This window comes from Thunnus thynnus, chromosome 8 (assembly GCF_963924715.1).
Source record: "Thunnus thynnus chromosome 8, fThuThy2.1, whole genome shotgun sequence".
Taxonomy (NCBI): domain Eukaryota; kingdom Metazoa; phylum Chordata; class Actinopteri; order Scombriformes; family Scombridae; genus Thunnus; species Thunnus thynnus.
The window spans coordinates 29849425-29865423 of record NC_089524.1 but is presented as its reverse complement, the minus strand read 5'-3'; the positions used below and the strand labels follow the sequence as shown (position 1 = coordinate 29865423).

The 15999-nt window shown below is 40.6% G+C and overlaps 1 protein-coding gene across 1 annotated transcript in view; it reads left to right on the top strand.

Moving 5' to 3' along the window:
* Nucleotides 1–15999, top strand: part of tgfbr3 (transforming growth factor, beta receptor III) — a 72237-nt gene that overhangs the window by 17365 nt on the left and 38873 nt on the right. Inside the window, exon 3 of the mRNA XM_067597875.1 lies at nt 6042–6229. Coding sequence (XP_067453976.1) covers nt 6042–6229 — 188 coding nt within the window. The remainder of the gene's footprint in view (nt 1–6041; nt 6230–15999) is intronic.

Sequence of the window (15999 nt, the reverse complement as noted above, 5' to 3'; positions counted from 1 at the left end):
AGAATTGCAAATATTGCACTTCATAAACATATTTAAAGAGATTCTGTTCTTACTTTCAAATTGTCAAATCCTACTTTGAAACTTTTCAAATACCAGGCAACATCTTAAAAAACTACTTTTAACCCTAATAATCATAGTTTCAGATGTGTGAATTGTGAACAGATTTCACCTCACAGCCGGCGCCCTGCATGCAGGGGAGTTGGAGTAGGGCAGAGCCTGATGGGCCATGTTGCTGGCTGTCATGTCCATGTTAACATGTGGTCCATGTGTCTGTTGCTGATTTAGCCTAACACAGAGTCCTATGTGTTTCCAGTGTATAAAATGAATCAGGATTTAAAGTTAAGAAATGGGTAAGAAGAGCTCTTCGGCCTTTTACTGTAGTTGGGTTCTAGGGTCAGTTTGTCATGGTTGACTGATTGAGATTGATGCAGAGTAAAATGAAGGTATAGGATCATTTGTACAGTATTCAAAAATCACAGATCAGATTCTGCCAGATCTTGAGGAAATTAAGCATCTCACAACTTTATTCCAGTATATTCAAAATGAATGTTAAGCTCCAAAAACCTGCAGCTCATTTGATAATAGATAATTGTCATGTAATTTGCTGAGATTTGGAGATATTAGTTTGTAATTTGGTACAGTGGTACCACAATATTGTGGTAAGCTACAAGCTACAAAAGTGCCTGGATGGACACAATGTCTGGATTTGAATGTTTGGATAGACTAAAGTTGGATTTACAATCTCTGCCATGCATCTTAAATACAGCTGCTACTTCAAATTTCTCATTGTTTATCATCTCATTAAAAGAGACTTAATGCATTTTAGAGATTGCAATTACAGATGGGGTAGCAGATTGACCATCAGATTTAAGTGTATCTGTTGGGTTAAGGATGTATTTGCCGTACAGTCTCGGGGGGCTCAGGCTGGACTTGTTTTTCACGCAGAGTGAACAACAGCTTCTCTCATTCCTCTGCTGTGGGCGTTTGGCCTGGCCAGTGAAAAGGCACTAGTAGCAGCTGGACAGGACGTAATCTGTACTCCATCGATGACCGGGGAAACAGAAAGATGGTTGGATAGGTGGGGAGACAGAAGCGGGGGAGAAAGGCAGACAGACAAGGTGACAAAAGACACAAAGCTGCGGCAAGTCCAACAGATGCAAGCGTTTTTTCCCTCACTATAACATATCTGTCCATGGAGATTGTATGCTGATGGCAATAGCATATGTGAGGGGTTAGAACTGGTTTCAACTTGATAGAAAATCTACATGACAGGTGAATGTCTATTGTCAATTGTTCTGAATCATTTTGAAGATTCTAAGGATGTTTTTTTCACATAGACGAACTATAGATCATTATAGAGAAACTAAGTCCCTATAGCTCATGGTTGAGTCATTTGCAATGAATAATATGTGTGAGACTTTTATCACTCTGATGTAATAAAATAAACATAAATGGTTCTTTGAAAGCATTGGTGACTGTGTTTAATCCTAAAACACAAAAATGCACAACCTCTCAAAATAATGCAGCTTGAGGCTGCAGCGTTCAACACAATGGATGTAATGTGATGTGAAATGATATTATCATGTCATACAACTCTGCAACAATTCAAAAACACAAACTTGGTCAACGGTCCAAAACTTGAGGTGAATGTATGTAAAAATGCTCCCTGTCAGTCAAAAGCCCAAACTTAAGCCTGCCCTGAACACTTCTACACCTCCACCACCTCCTTGTGATGACATCAAATTGTTGGGTATATCAGCGATGGATGTATTATAACAGTCCTATTGGAATTGCTCGCCTAGCGCGTACGCCAAAAAAAGTTTCTAGCTTCCGGGTTTGCTTCTGCGCTATGCGGCCCACTGAATATGTGCAGTGCTTCTCCCACTGGCCCTGCCCGCGAGTTCCTGCTCGGCCCATAGACTTTACATTGTGATGACGTCACCGATTTTTAAATTGATTTTCTTAGCTCGAGGAAAGTTTTACAAATATAAAACCTCCATGGATCAAAATTTCATAATAGAAAGAGCCAACAGTCAACAGTTTTACAGGCGTCTCTTTTACAGTGGTGGTCTATGGGGAAAATGCTTTTTGGACTGCAGGGGGATTTTTCGCTGCAATACCGCGAGTGACCACTGGGAAAAAGTGGCTGCAAGGTTGAGCAGCGGCGCCCTATCCAGCTCTTATTATAAACAAGTGGCTGTCTATTGGTAGCCCTTGTTGCTAAGGGTTTTACATGTGTTGTTTGCATTGTCCACTCATATTTCGGATTGGATTCAGGCTCAAAAATGTTTTGATGTATTTGAGAAGTTTCCATTTCATGTATAGTAGTGAAGTGCTGCTACTACTATTTTTTAATGTGGCCTCCAGTACAATCAGAACAGAGTGGGCTCATTGGGAGGGGGGCCTTAAAGAGACAGGAGCTAAAACGACCAGTTTCAGACAGAGGCTGAACTGACGGACTGTGTAAAGAGCCAGTATGAGATAAATAAGGAGTTTAAACTGTATATCATGTTAAGATACACCAGTAGAACCCCACCTAATCAATATAGACCTGGAAATGTACATGATACGTCCATTTAAGATTTAGATAAATCCTGTGTTCAAGTGGAAATTCAAAGTATGGGGATCCCCAAAACATTAGGATTTATTCTCTGGAAACCATGAGACTGCACTGAAGATATGAAAAAATCCAAACAGTTGTTGGAGATCAACCAAAGTGTTGGTCATAGGGATCATTTGTCCAGATGGTGGGGCTAGATGAAAGGTCAGCAGGTGACCAAAACAGTTAGGAATCATCGTCTGGGGAGAATGGATTTCTTTTCCAAATTTCATAAAAGTCTGTTCTACAGCAAGAAATCTGAACAAAAACTGATCAAAGTATTGAATAGACAGACTGACTGATGTTGCCTCTCTTAGGCTTGGCAAAAACATTACTATGAAAACTTAAAATGTCCTACTTTTCTATCCATGTGATACTCTTTTCTCCCACATGCCTCTCTTTTCTTTTGTATTTTTAAGCAATTTAAAGAGTCAGATTCTTGCCCAACAAGTATTGTAATCTTTTGGCAGTCTCCCAGAAAGAACTACGTTTTTCTTTGTTTGTCTGGCTGTTGTTTGTTATTCTCCATGTGTGAGGGGAAAAAGTGAGTTGGAGTGCCCTCAGACGTGTTTGTGGGAGTGAGGCGTGATGACATGGCTAGAAAGGGAATTGGGTTTTGGTCCTTTGGGAGGAAAAGGGAGGGAGGGGAGGGAGGGGAGGGGGAGTCAGTGTGGGGGGTAGGTGGGGGTTGAAATACTGATGCACCACAGGTTTTTGCTATTAAGCCTTGTCCTTTTTATTGCTATTGCCAGACCTTGCCATGTTTTAATATATGTATACTCCCAATAAGCGTTTCAGTAATCCCTCTGAGCTCGCAGTGAACTCGCAAGTGACAAGAGACAGCACAAAGTCCATGCTGAGACATCTGTCAAGGGCTTGGGATCTGTCTCAAGAGACAAATATTGTAACAGTAAAGCTTCTGTGTTTTTCTCACAACAAGGAGAGGGGAGGTATGCCATATATGATCTCTGGCTTTGTGCTGATCTAACATAGGCTTATTGGACAGTGAGGAAAGAGAAAACAATAGCTATGTGTTCTGAGCATAAAAAAACAAAAAACTTTCCCCCCTAGCTTGTACCCCACTGCTGAGGCACAGTGTTTTTTGAGTCAGTTGGGGAGAATTTAACATTGTTATCTGACTGTCTTTCACTTAGACTTTAATTATTTCCAAATGTTCCATCTGATTGCTATTGGCAACCCTTGCATGTTTAGTGTGATGTGTTTGAAATGTGAGCAGGCCTTTGGCTGGCACAAGGCTGTGGGGTAAAACACAAGCTCTGACCCCGAGGAAAACCTGGCCACAGACATTCTCATAGTATACACAACTTTCTAATGGAAAAGAGCTGTTTGGTACCTCACTCAAACCTCAGCGCCTTGTTTTTGTGCCCCCCCTGACTTCATGTGAAACGCCTGCATTCTTGTGTATGTGTGTAAGTTACACCCCGAATGTGTTTAAGTGGGTCATATGGATGTAAAATGTAAAGGAAGTTTACACTGAAGACGTATCTCAGGCTGTGGTGAAGCTTGTTAACCACCTGAAAAGCTTGCGGCTGATGAAAAGGAAATGCCGTATCATGCAAGAGCAAATGTGAATGTTAAGTGCAGTCGTGTAAACATAAATCAATCTATGTTTAACTAAAGTAGCCCAGGCATTCACAGATCACTAAACTGTTAAAGCTGACTAAAACACAGATAGAGATGCAACAGACTGGACTGCTGTGTCTTTACACCCTGCTTGGTGCTGCTCTGCTTAACTAACCAACTCTGTCACTGTTTTTTGTAGTCATGGCTGCGGTGATGTGTGTGACTCTAGAGAGTAAAACATCCGTAACGCTTTTTGCTAGTAATGCATCAATGACTAATGAAAATACCAGATAATTAACCGTTTGTTGTGACTGATGCAGATACGATAACGCATAACATTACTCATACATACAAAAATGATAAGAGGCCAATAAAGGCTAACTTTTTAGTTTGACTAGTTTATTTTCCCACTGTCAAATGTACTGTAAGTTTTCATAACAAAGACATGCAAGAACCGCTCACCCTAACCCTAACCCAGATTTACTCTTAAGTGGCACATTTAAGAGGTTTAAGAGAATTTGTGGCATTCACCAATAGAAATTTCTCCCTTAGAAATGAACGCAAATTCATGAACAGTTTGATCTGTCGTACACAACATGGACATTGCAAAAAACACTCATTTGACCTCAAATCATATTGCCTTAACCTGAATTAATTTGGAGTTTAAATATGATACTCAAATGAACTAAAATAAAATATATAACTAAGACAAATTTCTGTAGTTGTTGGAAAGAGCTGCCTTGGGGTCTTTCCGCAGGTTTCTGTCCCTCCAGTATCATCTTCATTGTACCTGACAGTGTAAAAGGGCTTTGGGCTTCTGACATTTGCTGCAACAAAAATATGTTTTCTTTGTAGGATATGAGGAAGAAGGGTAGGATAACTATTGGCCTGAATAACAAAAACAAGTGAATGTGAACATGAAATATGGCTTTCCCATGGAGATTTAATGGGGAAATCCCCATCTCTGACATGTGACCCTCTTAAGGACTCCTTGCAACAGTGATTTGCTCATATCTTCGGTTTTGTGATACCCGCGAATAAGCCTGCTCAGATGTTTTGATTGTTCAGTGAGTTGTACAGAATGACTTGTAGAGAGTTGAACAGTGTGAACTGGATCATTACTGTAGACCATGCTGACAGGTTTGCCACTTCAAATTGTCCAGGAGCTTGTCACATCTCCAAGGCAACTAGTGAAGGCCACATCTAATAGCCTAGTTAGTTACAGGCTTTACAGTCAAAGTGCACTTAAAGTGTGAAGTCTGGCTGTCCTTCTGAGTGATTAGGGAAGGTCAAATTTGACCGTTCAAGGAAAATAAAGTGGCTGAAACTGCCTTAAGGGGAACATAATTGGAAAGCTGTGTGTTGATTAGATTACATGTCTCACACATTACTCAGCCTATAGATGGTCAGACTGAATGACGCTACATTGTTCTGAAGGAAGAACTTACATTATAGAGGACTGAGGACTGGGTAGAAGGGTCAAAAGTTGTTTTTTCAGGATGAGTTTTTACTTAAAAACATGCAGCTCATCAAATGTGATGCAGTTTTGGAATTGAAATTACTCATCTCAAACTAGATATTGTATGTCATTAGTACACTCCTTACAGGTCATTGCAACAATAAGAAAGATTACACCATGATAACATTTCCACTTTTCCCAGAAGAAGGCTTTATTTCTTATTCTACTGTAATACTGACTGCATTCCTGCTGTACGTAATCTTGGCCAAGGGATATTATTGTGCACAAGTGCTCATATATGAATTACATAAAAGTTAGCATCATGTGAGACATGACATTTGAATCCTGAACATACTGAAGCATTTGATTCTTACAATATTCTTCTTTTCTTTGCCGCAGGGCCATTATTTCGCAGCCCATGTGAGTTGCTGCCGGTGGGGATGGGACACCCAGTGCAGGCCATGTTGAAGAGCTTCACTGCCCTGTCAGGCTGTGCAAGCAGGGGCACCGCCAACCTCCCTCAGGAGGTCCACATCATCAACCTGAGAGGACTTGCTCCAGAGGGACCAGACAACACCCAGGCAGAAGTGAGTCATCGCTAGTAAAAGATACCAAACTGGAGCTATATTTTCTAGCACCATAAATAACTCCTAAGCAAAACCAGTCAAGATTAGAGCTTGGACCAAAATAAATAGAGTTGTGTATTGGTTTGTCAACATTACATTAAAAATATCCCAGTGACGGTGAACTTCTGTTGCTGATGAACAAAAAAAGCTAACTGTCAGTTAGCTAGATTGCGATGACACACAGCTAATAAGCCATGATAGCTTCTTCCATTATAGACTCTTTGGCTCTCTGTCCCCTCAAAAGTCAGTACTGACAAGATGGCTTGCTATTGGTCACCGGCGCAACATTTCACCGAAGTTGAAATTGATATGAAAAATTTGCGCAGATCCACTTAGTCCCTATGGGCTTACCTCAGCCCATCTGACACATAACTTTCTAGTGGATGAAAAAAAGGAAGACAGAGATTAGTCATTTAAGTGGTGAGTATTTTCCAACCACTTAGTTGTTTTGACAAAATCTCTTTAGTGGAGTCATTCAAGCTGTCAGCACTTTTTCGAATAGTGTTTCAAAGGTTGGTGTCAGTTTTAAAGCCACTCCCTGTCCTTAGGTGTTGTACTGCACATTGCATGGAAGGACTCCTCCAAGTTAGCAATAGTTTTAAGATGAATCATGTGCCCACGGCCTTCGTTAATGCTGTGTCTGGATTTTAAACTGCCCCAAGTTCCCATCCCCCTCAGTAACTGCAGTGCGAGAAGCAGCATGTATAGACTTGCCATAGCAATTTTGCTGTCTAAACGTTCCCGAGGCCAAACACATATACTGAAAGTGTGTAAGTGTGCTGCATCAGCAGGTAAATAAAGAAATTACTCTCTGGTTTCAGTGGATCTGTAGTGATTATGAAGGTTTACTACATGCACATGAGTTCTGTGATCACAACAATGAGAAGGATTTGTCTTTTGTTGAAATCCGTCATGATCACTGTATTAAATGAAATGTAGATGAGTTGAAGCTATACAAGTCCACTTACAGGACCTCTCAACTTTTCCCTGCATGATACAAAATATGAAATGTCAAAATTTGCTTTTCATGAGTAGCCTTAAAGATACGCATTCTAGTCCGTCTGATAAATTACATAATTAATATTGATTTCATGATGTTGTATTCTTCCTTTATGGCAGTGGTTTTGAATGTACACTGCCTGCACGGTGGATGACCAGTTATAATTATTGAGAATGGAATGATTTGTTTCACGTACAAGGAAAAAAACAAGTTAGCACAGGCTTATGCATCTAACTTTTAAACGAAGAAGACAATAGAAACAGTCAAAAAAAAAATTGCTTGTGGAAAAAAATCACATCTGTTATTGGGAAGTACTGAAGTTTAACAAAAGCTCCTTTCACACATGCATTGTAACCCTGAAATTTTCTGGACATTATCTGGAGGGAGCTGTATGTGTGAGGTATCAGTCGGAATGAACATTAAATGGACTTTACCCTCCCTAATACAAAGTCTGTGTAATGTCCGATTGAGCCCATGTGTGAATACAGCAGTGAATGCTCCGGAGAATTCACAGTGAGTGAGTGGGCGTGTTGATAAAAGCTGTTTTATCTCTGATGAAAAGCTTAAAAATGCATAATTACAACCACAGCGTACTTTTTGCGTCATGCTCTGCCTCCTGCACACTCTACCCAGGCGCCTAAACCAAACAGAGTTTTTCCAGTGGGTCAGAACTCGTCTGATACGGACAATGACCACTCAAAGCATTACTGTTGTACAGCAGATAGCCTGGTAAAATCTTTAGTTTGAGGATCTGTGAAATCTATCTCTTCACATCAACCTACCTAGCTTTTGGTAACCCACCACCTCCATGGTCAACTGAGAACTTATGTGGAGGAGGCAGAAATCCAGCTGTCCGTTCCCCTGCCTACAGCCTTGGCTGCAGAAGGTCACTCTGGCTTTGGTTGAGATTAGGTGGCCCTGTAGTAGCTCATTCTGTGACTGGAGGTTACTGCTTGTGATTAGATAAGATCCTCTAAAGGACACTTGGACACTCTGCCCACTCGTGCTCCGATGCTTGATGGCATTTCCACCTTAGTCATGGGTACACATCAGCCTGTTGGGACACAAGTTTAGCCTTCAACAGAACTGCGTTGGTGGGTGCACAGTGCGTCAGACTGTGGTCACATTGGTACATTCTGCCCCTGATCCTTTGTGACAGGAAGTGGTGATAATCTACATATGATATTCATACACAACCCAGTAGAAAAAGAAATACACCTTGAAACAACACAGATCTCAAACATTGAAATTCCTTCAATTAGGCACATTTGTTGAGGGATGTTCTCACCTAAAAGCGTGTGAAATAAGACAAATTTGTCTCTATTTTTAAGGCACAGTTGAACTCCTTGACTGATTTTTGAAAAATATGGTTAAATATATAGCTTTTCTTACTGGGAATCCACATCAAAAGGAAGATAAGATTTCCAACTCAGACTAGTGTTCAGCTGTCACTGTCCTCAGGACCAGCTGCCCATCACACATGTTTCCTTGATTTGATGAAATGGAAGTGTATGTGTTCTGTGAGACGGGTGAGTGTCCTGTTGCAAGTCCATGGGTTTAGATCCTCTTAGCCTTAAGATGCTTTAGGGAAACGGGGCTCAGGACCGTAAACAATAAAATACTCAGTGGAGGTAAGTAAGTAAGTAAGTAAGTAAAGTTTATTTAATATAGCAGCTTTCACAGAGCAGGTCACAAAGTGCTTCACAAGAGTAAAAATTTTAAAGTAATGAGACCATAAAAATAGTACAACATAAGATACAATAAATAAATGAATAAATTGAAAAGGTAAGAAATTCAAACTTGAATGTTGTATTAAAGTTAGTGTCTGAGCCCGTAGAGGGGCACATTCTTAATTTTTGTAGTTTAGTCCATTTCAGTCTGCAGATTTGGAAGCGTGCAATTGATTTCACTCTCAGTAATGGGTCTTTTCCCCTGTTTGCTTTGGCACATGTATCCTTTGCTTATTTTCTAAGTCAGCAGAGAGGTGCCCGGTCAGTCTGTGATTATGTAGATTTTCTCTGAGCTCTCCTCTTCACCTCTCCTGTTGGGGGAGGAAGTGGTGTCTGGGCCACAGAACAGACTGTATTTGGATGTTTTGAACGATGGCCTGCAGCACAAGAGGTGCCTGTGGCAGAGCTTTGGTTGTGCTGGACTGGCTGTCTGGGTCGAGGGGCTGCTGGAGAGAACACGATGTGCCTCAGTGACTCTTTACTAAGTGACTGCAAAGCAAAGCCTTGACCAGGTAGGGCAATAAATCTGCTACTACGCATTGTGCGCATGGGCTAATACAGACAAGGGGGATCACAGGCTGAATTACAGGCACTTTTATATACACACAGGCACACACACACACACACACACACACACACACATCCTGCAGCTGCAATGTGTGAGGCCTGCTTCACATCGCTTTCACATCTATGTGTGAAAGTTGCGGCTTGCAGTTTGTCCATATTTTCCGTAAAGACGTGAGAGCAGTGAATTGTTTCCTGCCTGCACCATTGAACCCATTTTGTATGGGTATTAACCAAGGGTATGAACTGTTATCCACAGAAAGAAATGCACAGCTGGACCTGACTCAGAATACACATTTTGGCTCCTGGCCAATCTCCACACCAAAGCTGACTTATTAAGTGCAACAGAACACCTCAGTAGTGCCTGTGCATAGCGCTTCGTCAGGCATATACTCACATTTACAGGGCTTGGAGTGACCATAGAATAACAGACCAGAAGGAGAAAGTATGCTAATCACTCTTTCAAGAAGCCTAAAGCTAGAAATACCCATGTGGTGTACAAGCCATGTGTTCAAATCTGCTGACGTTAATGTACGACAGTCCTTAATTAATTAAAAGTAGAGTATAATGATTGTTTTCTATCATTGATAAAAGTATGATCTTTGGAATCACTTGTTTTTAATTTAGGTGCTGCTTCTTTTAAATAATGAGTATCAACAGCTGTTAGGCTCTTGTGTCAACATAAAATAATTAATTTGGTTTAGGGTTGCAAGTTTTCTCTTGCTGAATCAATTGACTACAATCAGCTTCCTGACAACTGTGCTCAAGTACAGTATCTAATTGCCTGGTAACTGTCCATAATTTCCACTGGTGCGTGACTGTTTAGTCCTACTGTTGTAGCACTGAAACATGGAAACATGGTAAAACAAGAATTTAGTTAGTTTTATACTGATAAATTCAGAAATTTATATCATCATTTGTAATTGTAATGATTTCATGACATGTTTAGGTGCAAGTTTTGAAGAATACTATAGTCAGGTTTCATGATATACTGTACATCACATTGCCCAAAATCACAAATTTATGTCTATGCTAGGTGCACCTAGCAGAGTCAACCTGAAACTACAAGATTTTAGTCTGTCTCCAGAATCAATTGACCCATTAGTATTAGATGGCCTCCATTTCTTTTTGGAGACAGATTTTGGTGGGTAGTTCAGGAAAAAAGTTGATTATGTTATTCCTGTTTCTTATTTTATACTAGAGCTGATGGTAATCATGGAGCAATGGTAGACCAGTGAGTGGTACACTGGTGCATTTTAGTCCATTTTCATTTCTTGTAAAACCTGAAATGGCGCCTGTCCCAAGACAATTCCTTTAAAAACCGTGCAATTTCAAACTTTTTTTTTTTTTTTATCATACTCTGGTCTATTACTCAACATGCCCTTTAAAAGTGGACTGTTTGTTTCATAGACTCCCAACTCTTTCTCTATAAAATGACCAGTACTGACTGGCTCGCCTGGATAGTGTTTTTTTTTTTTTGCTTCTTAAGTGTTATTCACATTTGGCTGAAATAAAGAGTGATGATTTCTTTAGCGTCAGTGGTCCTGATCAAAGTAACAGAAGCCCTTCTCCTCTGTAATACCCATGTGGGCCTCTAAAGGAGAGACAGGCCAGACTGGAAAGGCAGTAAGCTGGAATCACAAAATTCAACTACATTATATAAAAAGGCTCTAATCTTGTGGAGTAGAGAACAAATGAGAGTTCCAGTCAGAGTGAGTTGTGTGGCAGACTAAACTTACTGCTCATATTTCATCCAAGATTTGAAGTCCCATGGGAGCAAAATATATTTTGGTGAGCTGACTATTGACCTGAAGGTGTTGGTGTTTTGCCACTTAAACTCTACCAAAACAATGACCTCACCCTAAAGTGGTTATTTCTGTTACTCCAGCTCTGGTTCAACAGTGTAGGTATCAAATTTGAACATTTTTCCATATGCTCCCTCCGTCACATACCAAAGTGGCCTTTTGCACCCTGCTAACAAGCCACCACCGCGTTTGTGTTGATGCAGAGCTTTACACTGTGGCAAACTCCGGATGGTGGCGTTTCCCCAAGTGGCTGCAAAAATGTGTCACAAAAAAATAAGCAACTCAAAAAAGAGGCATACAGTCGGATGACAGGGTAAAAAATAAACAAAAGGGGCCGGTGATATCTCGAGCCGGCCATCTTTCTCTAATCAGTTTACCAAAGGCAAACATCAAACACTGCCACTGGCTCTGAATCAGGGTGAGGCAGAGCAGATGATTGTTTTATCAGCTGGAATTCGTTGATATCTCTGACTGTGTGAGTGACTAGCTGGAGGAGCTCACCAGGCACAAACAGCTGGCGAGAGCACAGTGTCAGATATGAGTCAAGCTCACACTATAGAAGTTCAGCTCACACAAAGCCAGCAGTGTTTTTGTTTAAAATTCCTTTTGGCCTTTTGTATGTCCTTATACTGTTATCAAATGTCACACAGTTTTTACTCACTAGGACTTATCTTCCCCCAAGAAGTTCTCTCTCTGCCCCTGATGTGAATACATTTTATTATAAAGGTAGAGGGATGTAAGGGCTTAAGTCAAACTGAAATTTGAGTTGTCCTCATTTTTGTGTAAGGAAATATAAAATACAACAATACTCCATCTATTGTGCACAGTTTTCCGTTTTTCAAAAGGGGATGCACCCAATTTTGGACATTGTTTATTGAATCAGCGTCTGCACTTCAACCCTCTGTGTGGGCGTTTCCCTTGGCAGCAGTTAACAACAACCAAGGGTGTTGCTAGGAGACGTGCTGAAAACTATCATGGTGCTACTGACCGGAGAATGTTTCTTTTTAACCCACAAATGATGTTACAAGATGTTTTTTCCCACTTTCTTAATAAGCCCACATGGTGATGATTATGTGATTTAAGACACCTGTCCCTGAACAACATGAGCGGTCCTCCCAAATACTGAATGGTGTAAAGTGGAAGCTAGAAAGCTACTGTAGGCGAGCTTTCCACTCTTAAGTGGAAACTATTTGGCTTGCTGACATTAGCATTGATTCACATGAGATGTTGATTGTTGTTTATGTTATTTTAACACAGCAGCTCCCACACAATCATGTGTTTTCATCCCACATTGAACAAAGCCCCCTCCTTTTTATAACATGGGACAAACACACAAACTAGCTAGCGCCAGCTGCAGGCAGCAACAGGTAGTCCTGTACTGCCCTGTCTCACAACACAGAGCAAATCTAGAGTTACATGGGGAGTGCTGAAATCACAGAGGGGACTGAGCAACAGCTAATGTCATCCCCTGTTGGTATTTATATGGTATTAATATTGCATAGTGGTAATATTACAAACTATTTTTAGTGCCAACCCACACAGATATGGACTAGTTGAAATACAGTTCTTGGGCTGTCAAAACTGGCTGAAAATGATGTACAATTATTCCTTTTAAAAAAACACATTGAATACCTATTTTGCGCATTAAGTCTATAAGAGGGCAAACCAATACAACAAGAGACATAACTACTTTTATAAGTATATTTATTTCAACATAAACATGTCTTTTAAAAGATCTGCATACCTACACATTACAAAATAAAAAAATCAAATAACGTCCTCTACCCTAAAACTCCATTTAAAGACCATAGACCACTCTCTCTCTCTCTCTCTCTTTCTCTCTCTCTCTCTCTCTCTCTCTCTCTCTCTCTCTCTCTTTCTCTCTCGCTCGCTATCAAATGAATGATTTGTAATTGATGTTATTTGATAGCCTTATTTTTATACAGGTTTGATAATATTCATATTGATTACTAACGTATTACCAAACATGAACAGACGTTACCTTGAAGTGCGTTCAAATGTGACATTCTGCTCATATATTTTGGCTTGGGATATGGCCCAAATGACTGCCAGATTATATATATATATCGGGCGAGTGCACGGGGGCACCAGCCAACTTGCAAATAGTTTTCATGGTCAGAAACGGCAGATACACCTTTTATAAAACACTTGATTTAGCTTTTATTTATCATTATTCTTATTATTGAGAATAAGAATATGAATAATAAGAAAACAGTTGAAAAGTAGCCGTTGCTGTGAATCTTTCAGCACCACAGAGGTGTGGAGAGAGTGAGAGATGCTGTTTATTTCAGGAATAACATTAGTACACTTTATTGCTGATAGAAAATATGTTCAAAGACCATTTTACTGATCCACCCTCCTGTGTGGAATAAATACACTTCATATTCCTGAGTGCTACAGTTCATACATTCTTTTTATTTTCTGTTTTACAAAGGCAAGCAGCAAAATCAAGTCCTTTATAAATGTTGTAGCCTATCTGCCTTTTCTAAAAAACAAACTCTCCTTTCTCCCCCCACCAAGCCCACAAGATTCCTGACCAATGAACAGAGTGACAGCTCCCGCATGGCTTTTGTTAATACATTTTGGTTCACTTGAAAGTTTGCCCTGTGAAACCAAACCCAACCAAAGGAAAAATGCAACAAAGTGGCAACTCATCCACTGATTCAGACCAAAGTGAAAACTCCCATAGATTGCTCAGAGTGCGGATCACTCTCTCGGCAGCCGAGTTGGGTTGTGAACTCTCTGCCGTCATTACCACACGGTTGTTGAATTATTTGCTCGTTTCACCTTGACTAACATTTTCAATCAACGAAAGTGACGTTGTGTGACTCCTGTCTGTCATGCAGTGCATTCAATGCAGAACTCGCCAGGCTGTCTGCCTCACCAGTCCCTCACAGTTTCAGAACATCTGCGGCTTGGAATGGCATGAAACTCTCCCAGTTAAATCATCAGTACAAAAGATAAACAAGTGCATGAGAAAATATTTGATGCGTTGATAAAAAGTTGAAGGGACAACAAAAAATTTGGGGTAGAAGTTAACTACAACTCCCAAGGTGCTTTTCAGAAAGAAACCATGCTTAAAAGGCAGTCACATGCACCGCTAACGGCAGGCGGAAGCTAAAGATTCTGGTGTTGAGAAAGCTGATTTTACAATCCGCAGCGCAAATCGGTTTTAATTTCTGTGTCACTTTTGGGTGAATATAGCTACTACATAAGTGCGTCTTGTTTACAACTTTGGAGACAAAGTGTTTCAAATTCATTACCACTGTGATTTATGCCTCTGACTGGCTTCTTCGCCATAGCAACAGCAGGAAAGGCCTATGGGTATTGTAGTATTCTTAGTTTCTATTCCGTTCGACCTTAATTTTTTTACAGTGTAATCTCAGTCCATCCTCCTGACCCCCCCCCCCCCCCCCCTCGATGCTGTGTTGTTTTCTTCTGCATGTCCTGCCATTCTGCCATATCACTCAGAGATCCCTATCCGGAGGCCCCGTCTCACTTTGACGTCTCTTCGGGCTGTTTTTTTTCTTCTGCAGTTTGGCGTTGAGCTGAGTGCAGACTGATTACCATCACACTACAGGGGAAAGGCTCCAGGTATCCCCATCGTGCTCAAATATGTGGGTGGCACTGATAAGAGCGGTCAACAGGTTTTGTTCCGCCTCCACTCCGTCACCGAGCTCCTTTGCCCCAGCTCTCTTTCCCGCTGTACACCCTCAGTGATCCAGAAAGAACCAAGATCCAGACAGACAAGACACACGCATACACACACATCAGATAACACGGCATGATTGGTTCCAGGCAGTGCTCCTTTCTCCTTTTGTTGCTCAGTCCTTAGCTAGCCTTCTTTGTTTTCAACTTTTGCAATAAAAGACAATGTTCCAGGGTTCAGTTTGCTGTCTATCCAGTTTAGTTTGTCAAGTTGTTTTTTTTTTTGTTATAATCTTGGATATCAGTCTTTTTGAATGCATGATGATTCCCATTTAAACATGTAAGCCAGTCATTGTTATTATTCAGACACTGCAGTAAGTTTATATTTCATGTCATGGAATACATTGTGCCGTCTGTCTTTCTCAAGTTGATTATTATTTCCTGGGAGGGAGAGTGTGTTCCTAGATTAGCTTTACTTTTTGGCTAATTAAAGGATGTTTTGGGTTTTCTCTGAATCACCAGGGATCATCAGGCACTTAATTAGCTCTGTCAATAAAGGAAACTCCCTTTTCCTGCAAGGACACTAAGCAGCACTGGTACTGAACCCTGACTGCAGGATGAATGCTGGCTGCATCGCTGGACACAATATTTGACTATGAAAGTATCACATTACAATGTTGATACACAGTGTTTATGAAACACACTTGAGACTAAGTGTATTTTAGCTGACCTGGAAGGTCATGAAATTGCAACCACATGCTCAAGACAGGACAAACAAATCACCCATTACAATTACACTGTCACAGGCATCAATAGCTTCTAAATCTAACCACGCGGTGTCATTATACTATAAAGTCTTGTGTTTGATTTATCATTTGTATTTTTGGTCCAATTGGCAATGTGTTTGCTGTTGGAGCTGATTTAGAGCTTAAAGTTGATGCTGTATTGTTTTCTTTTTACATT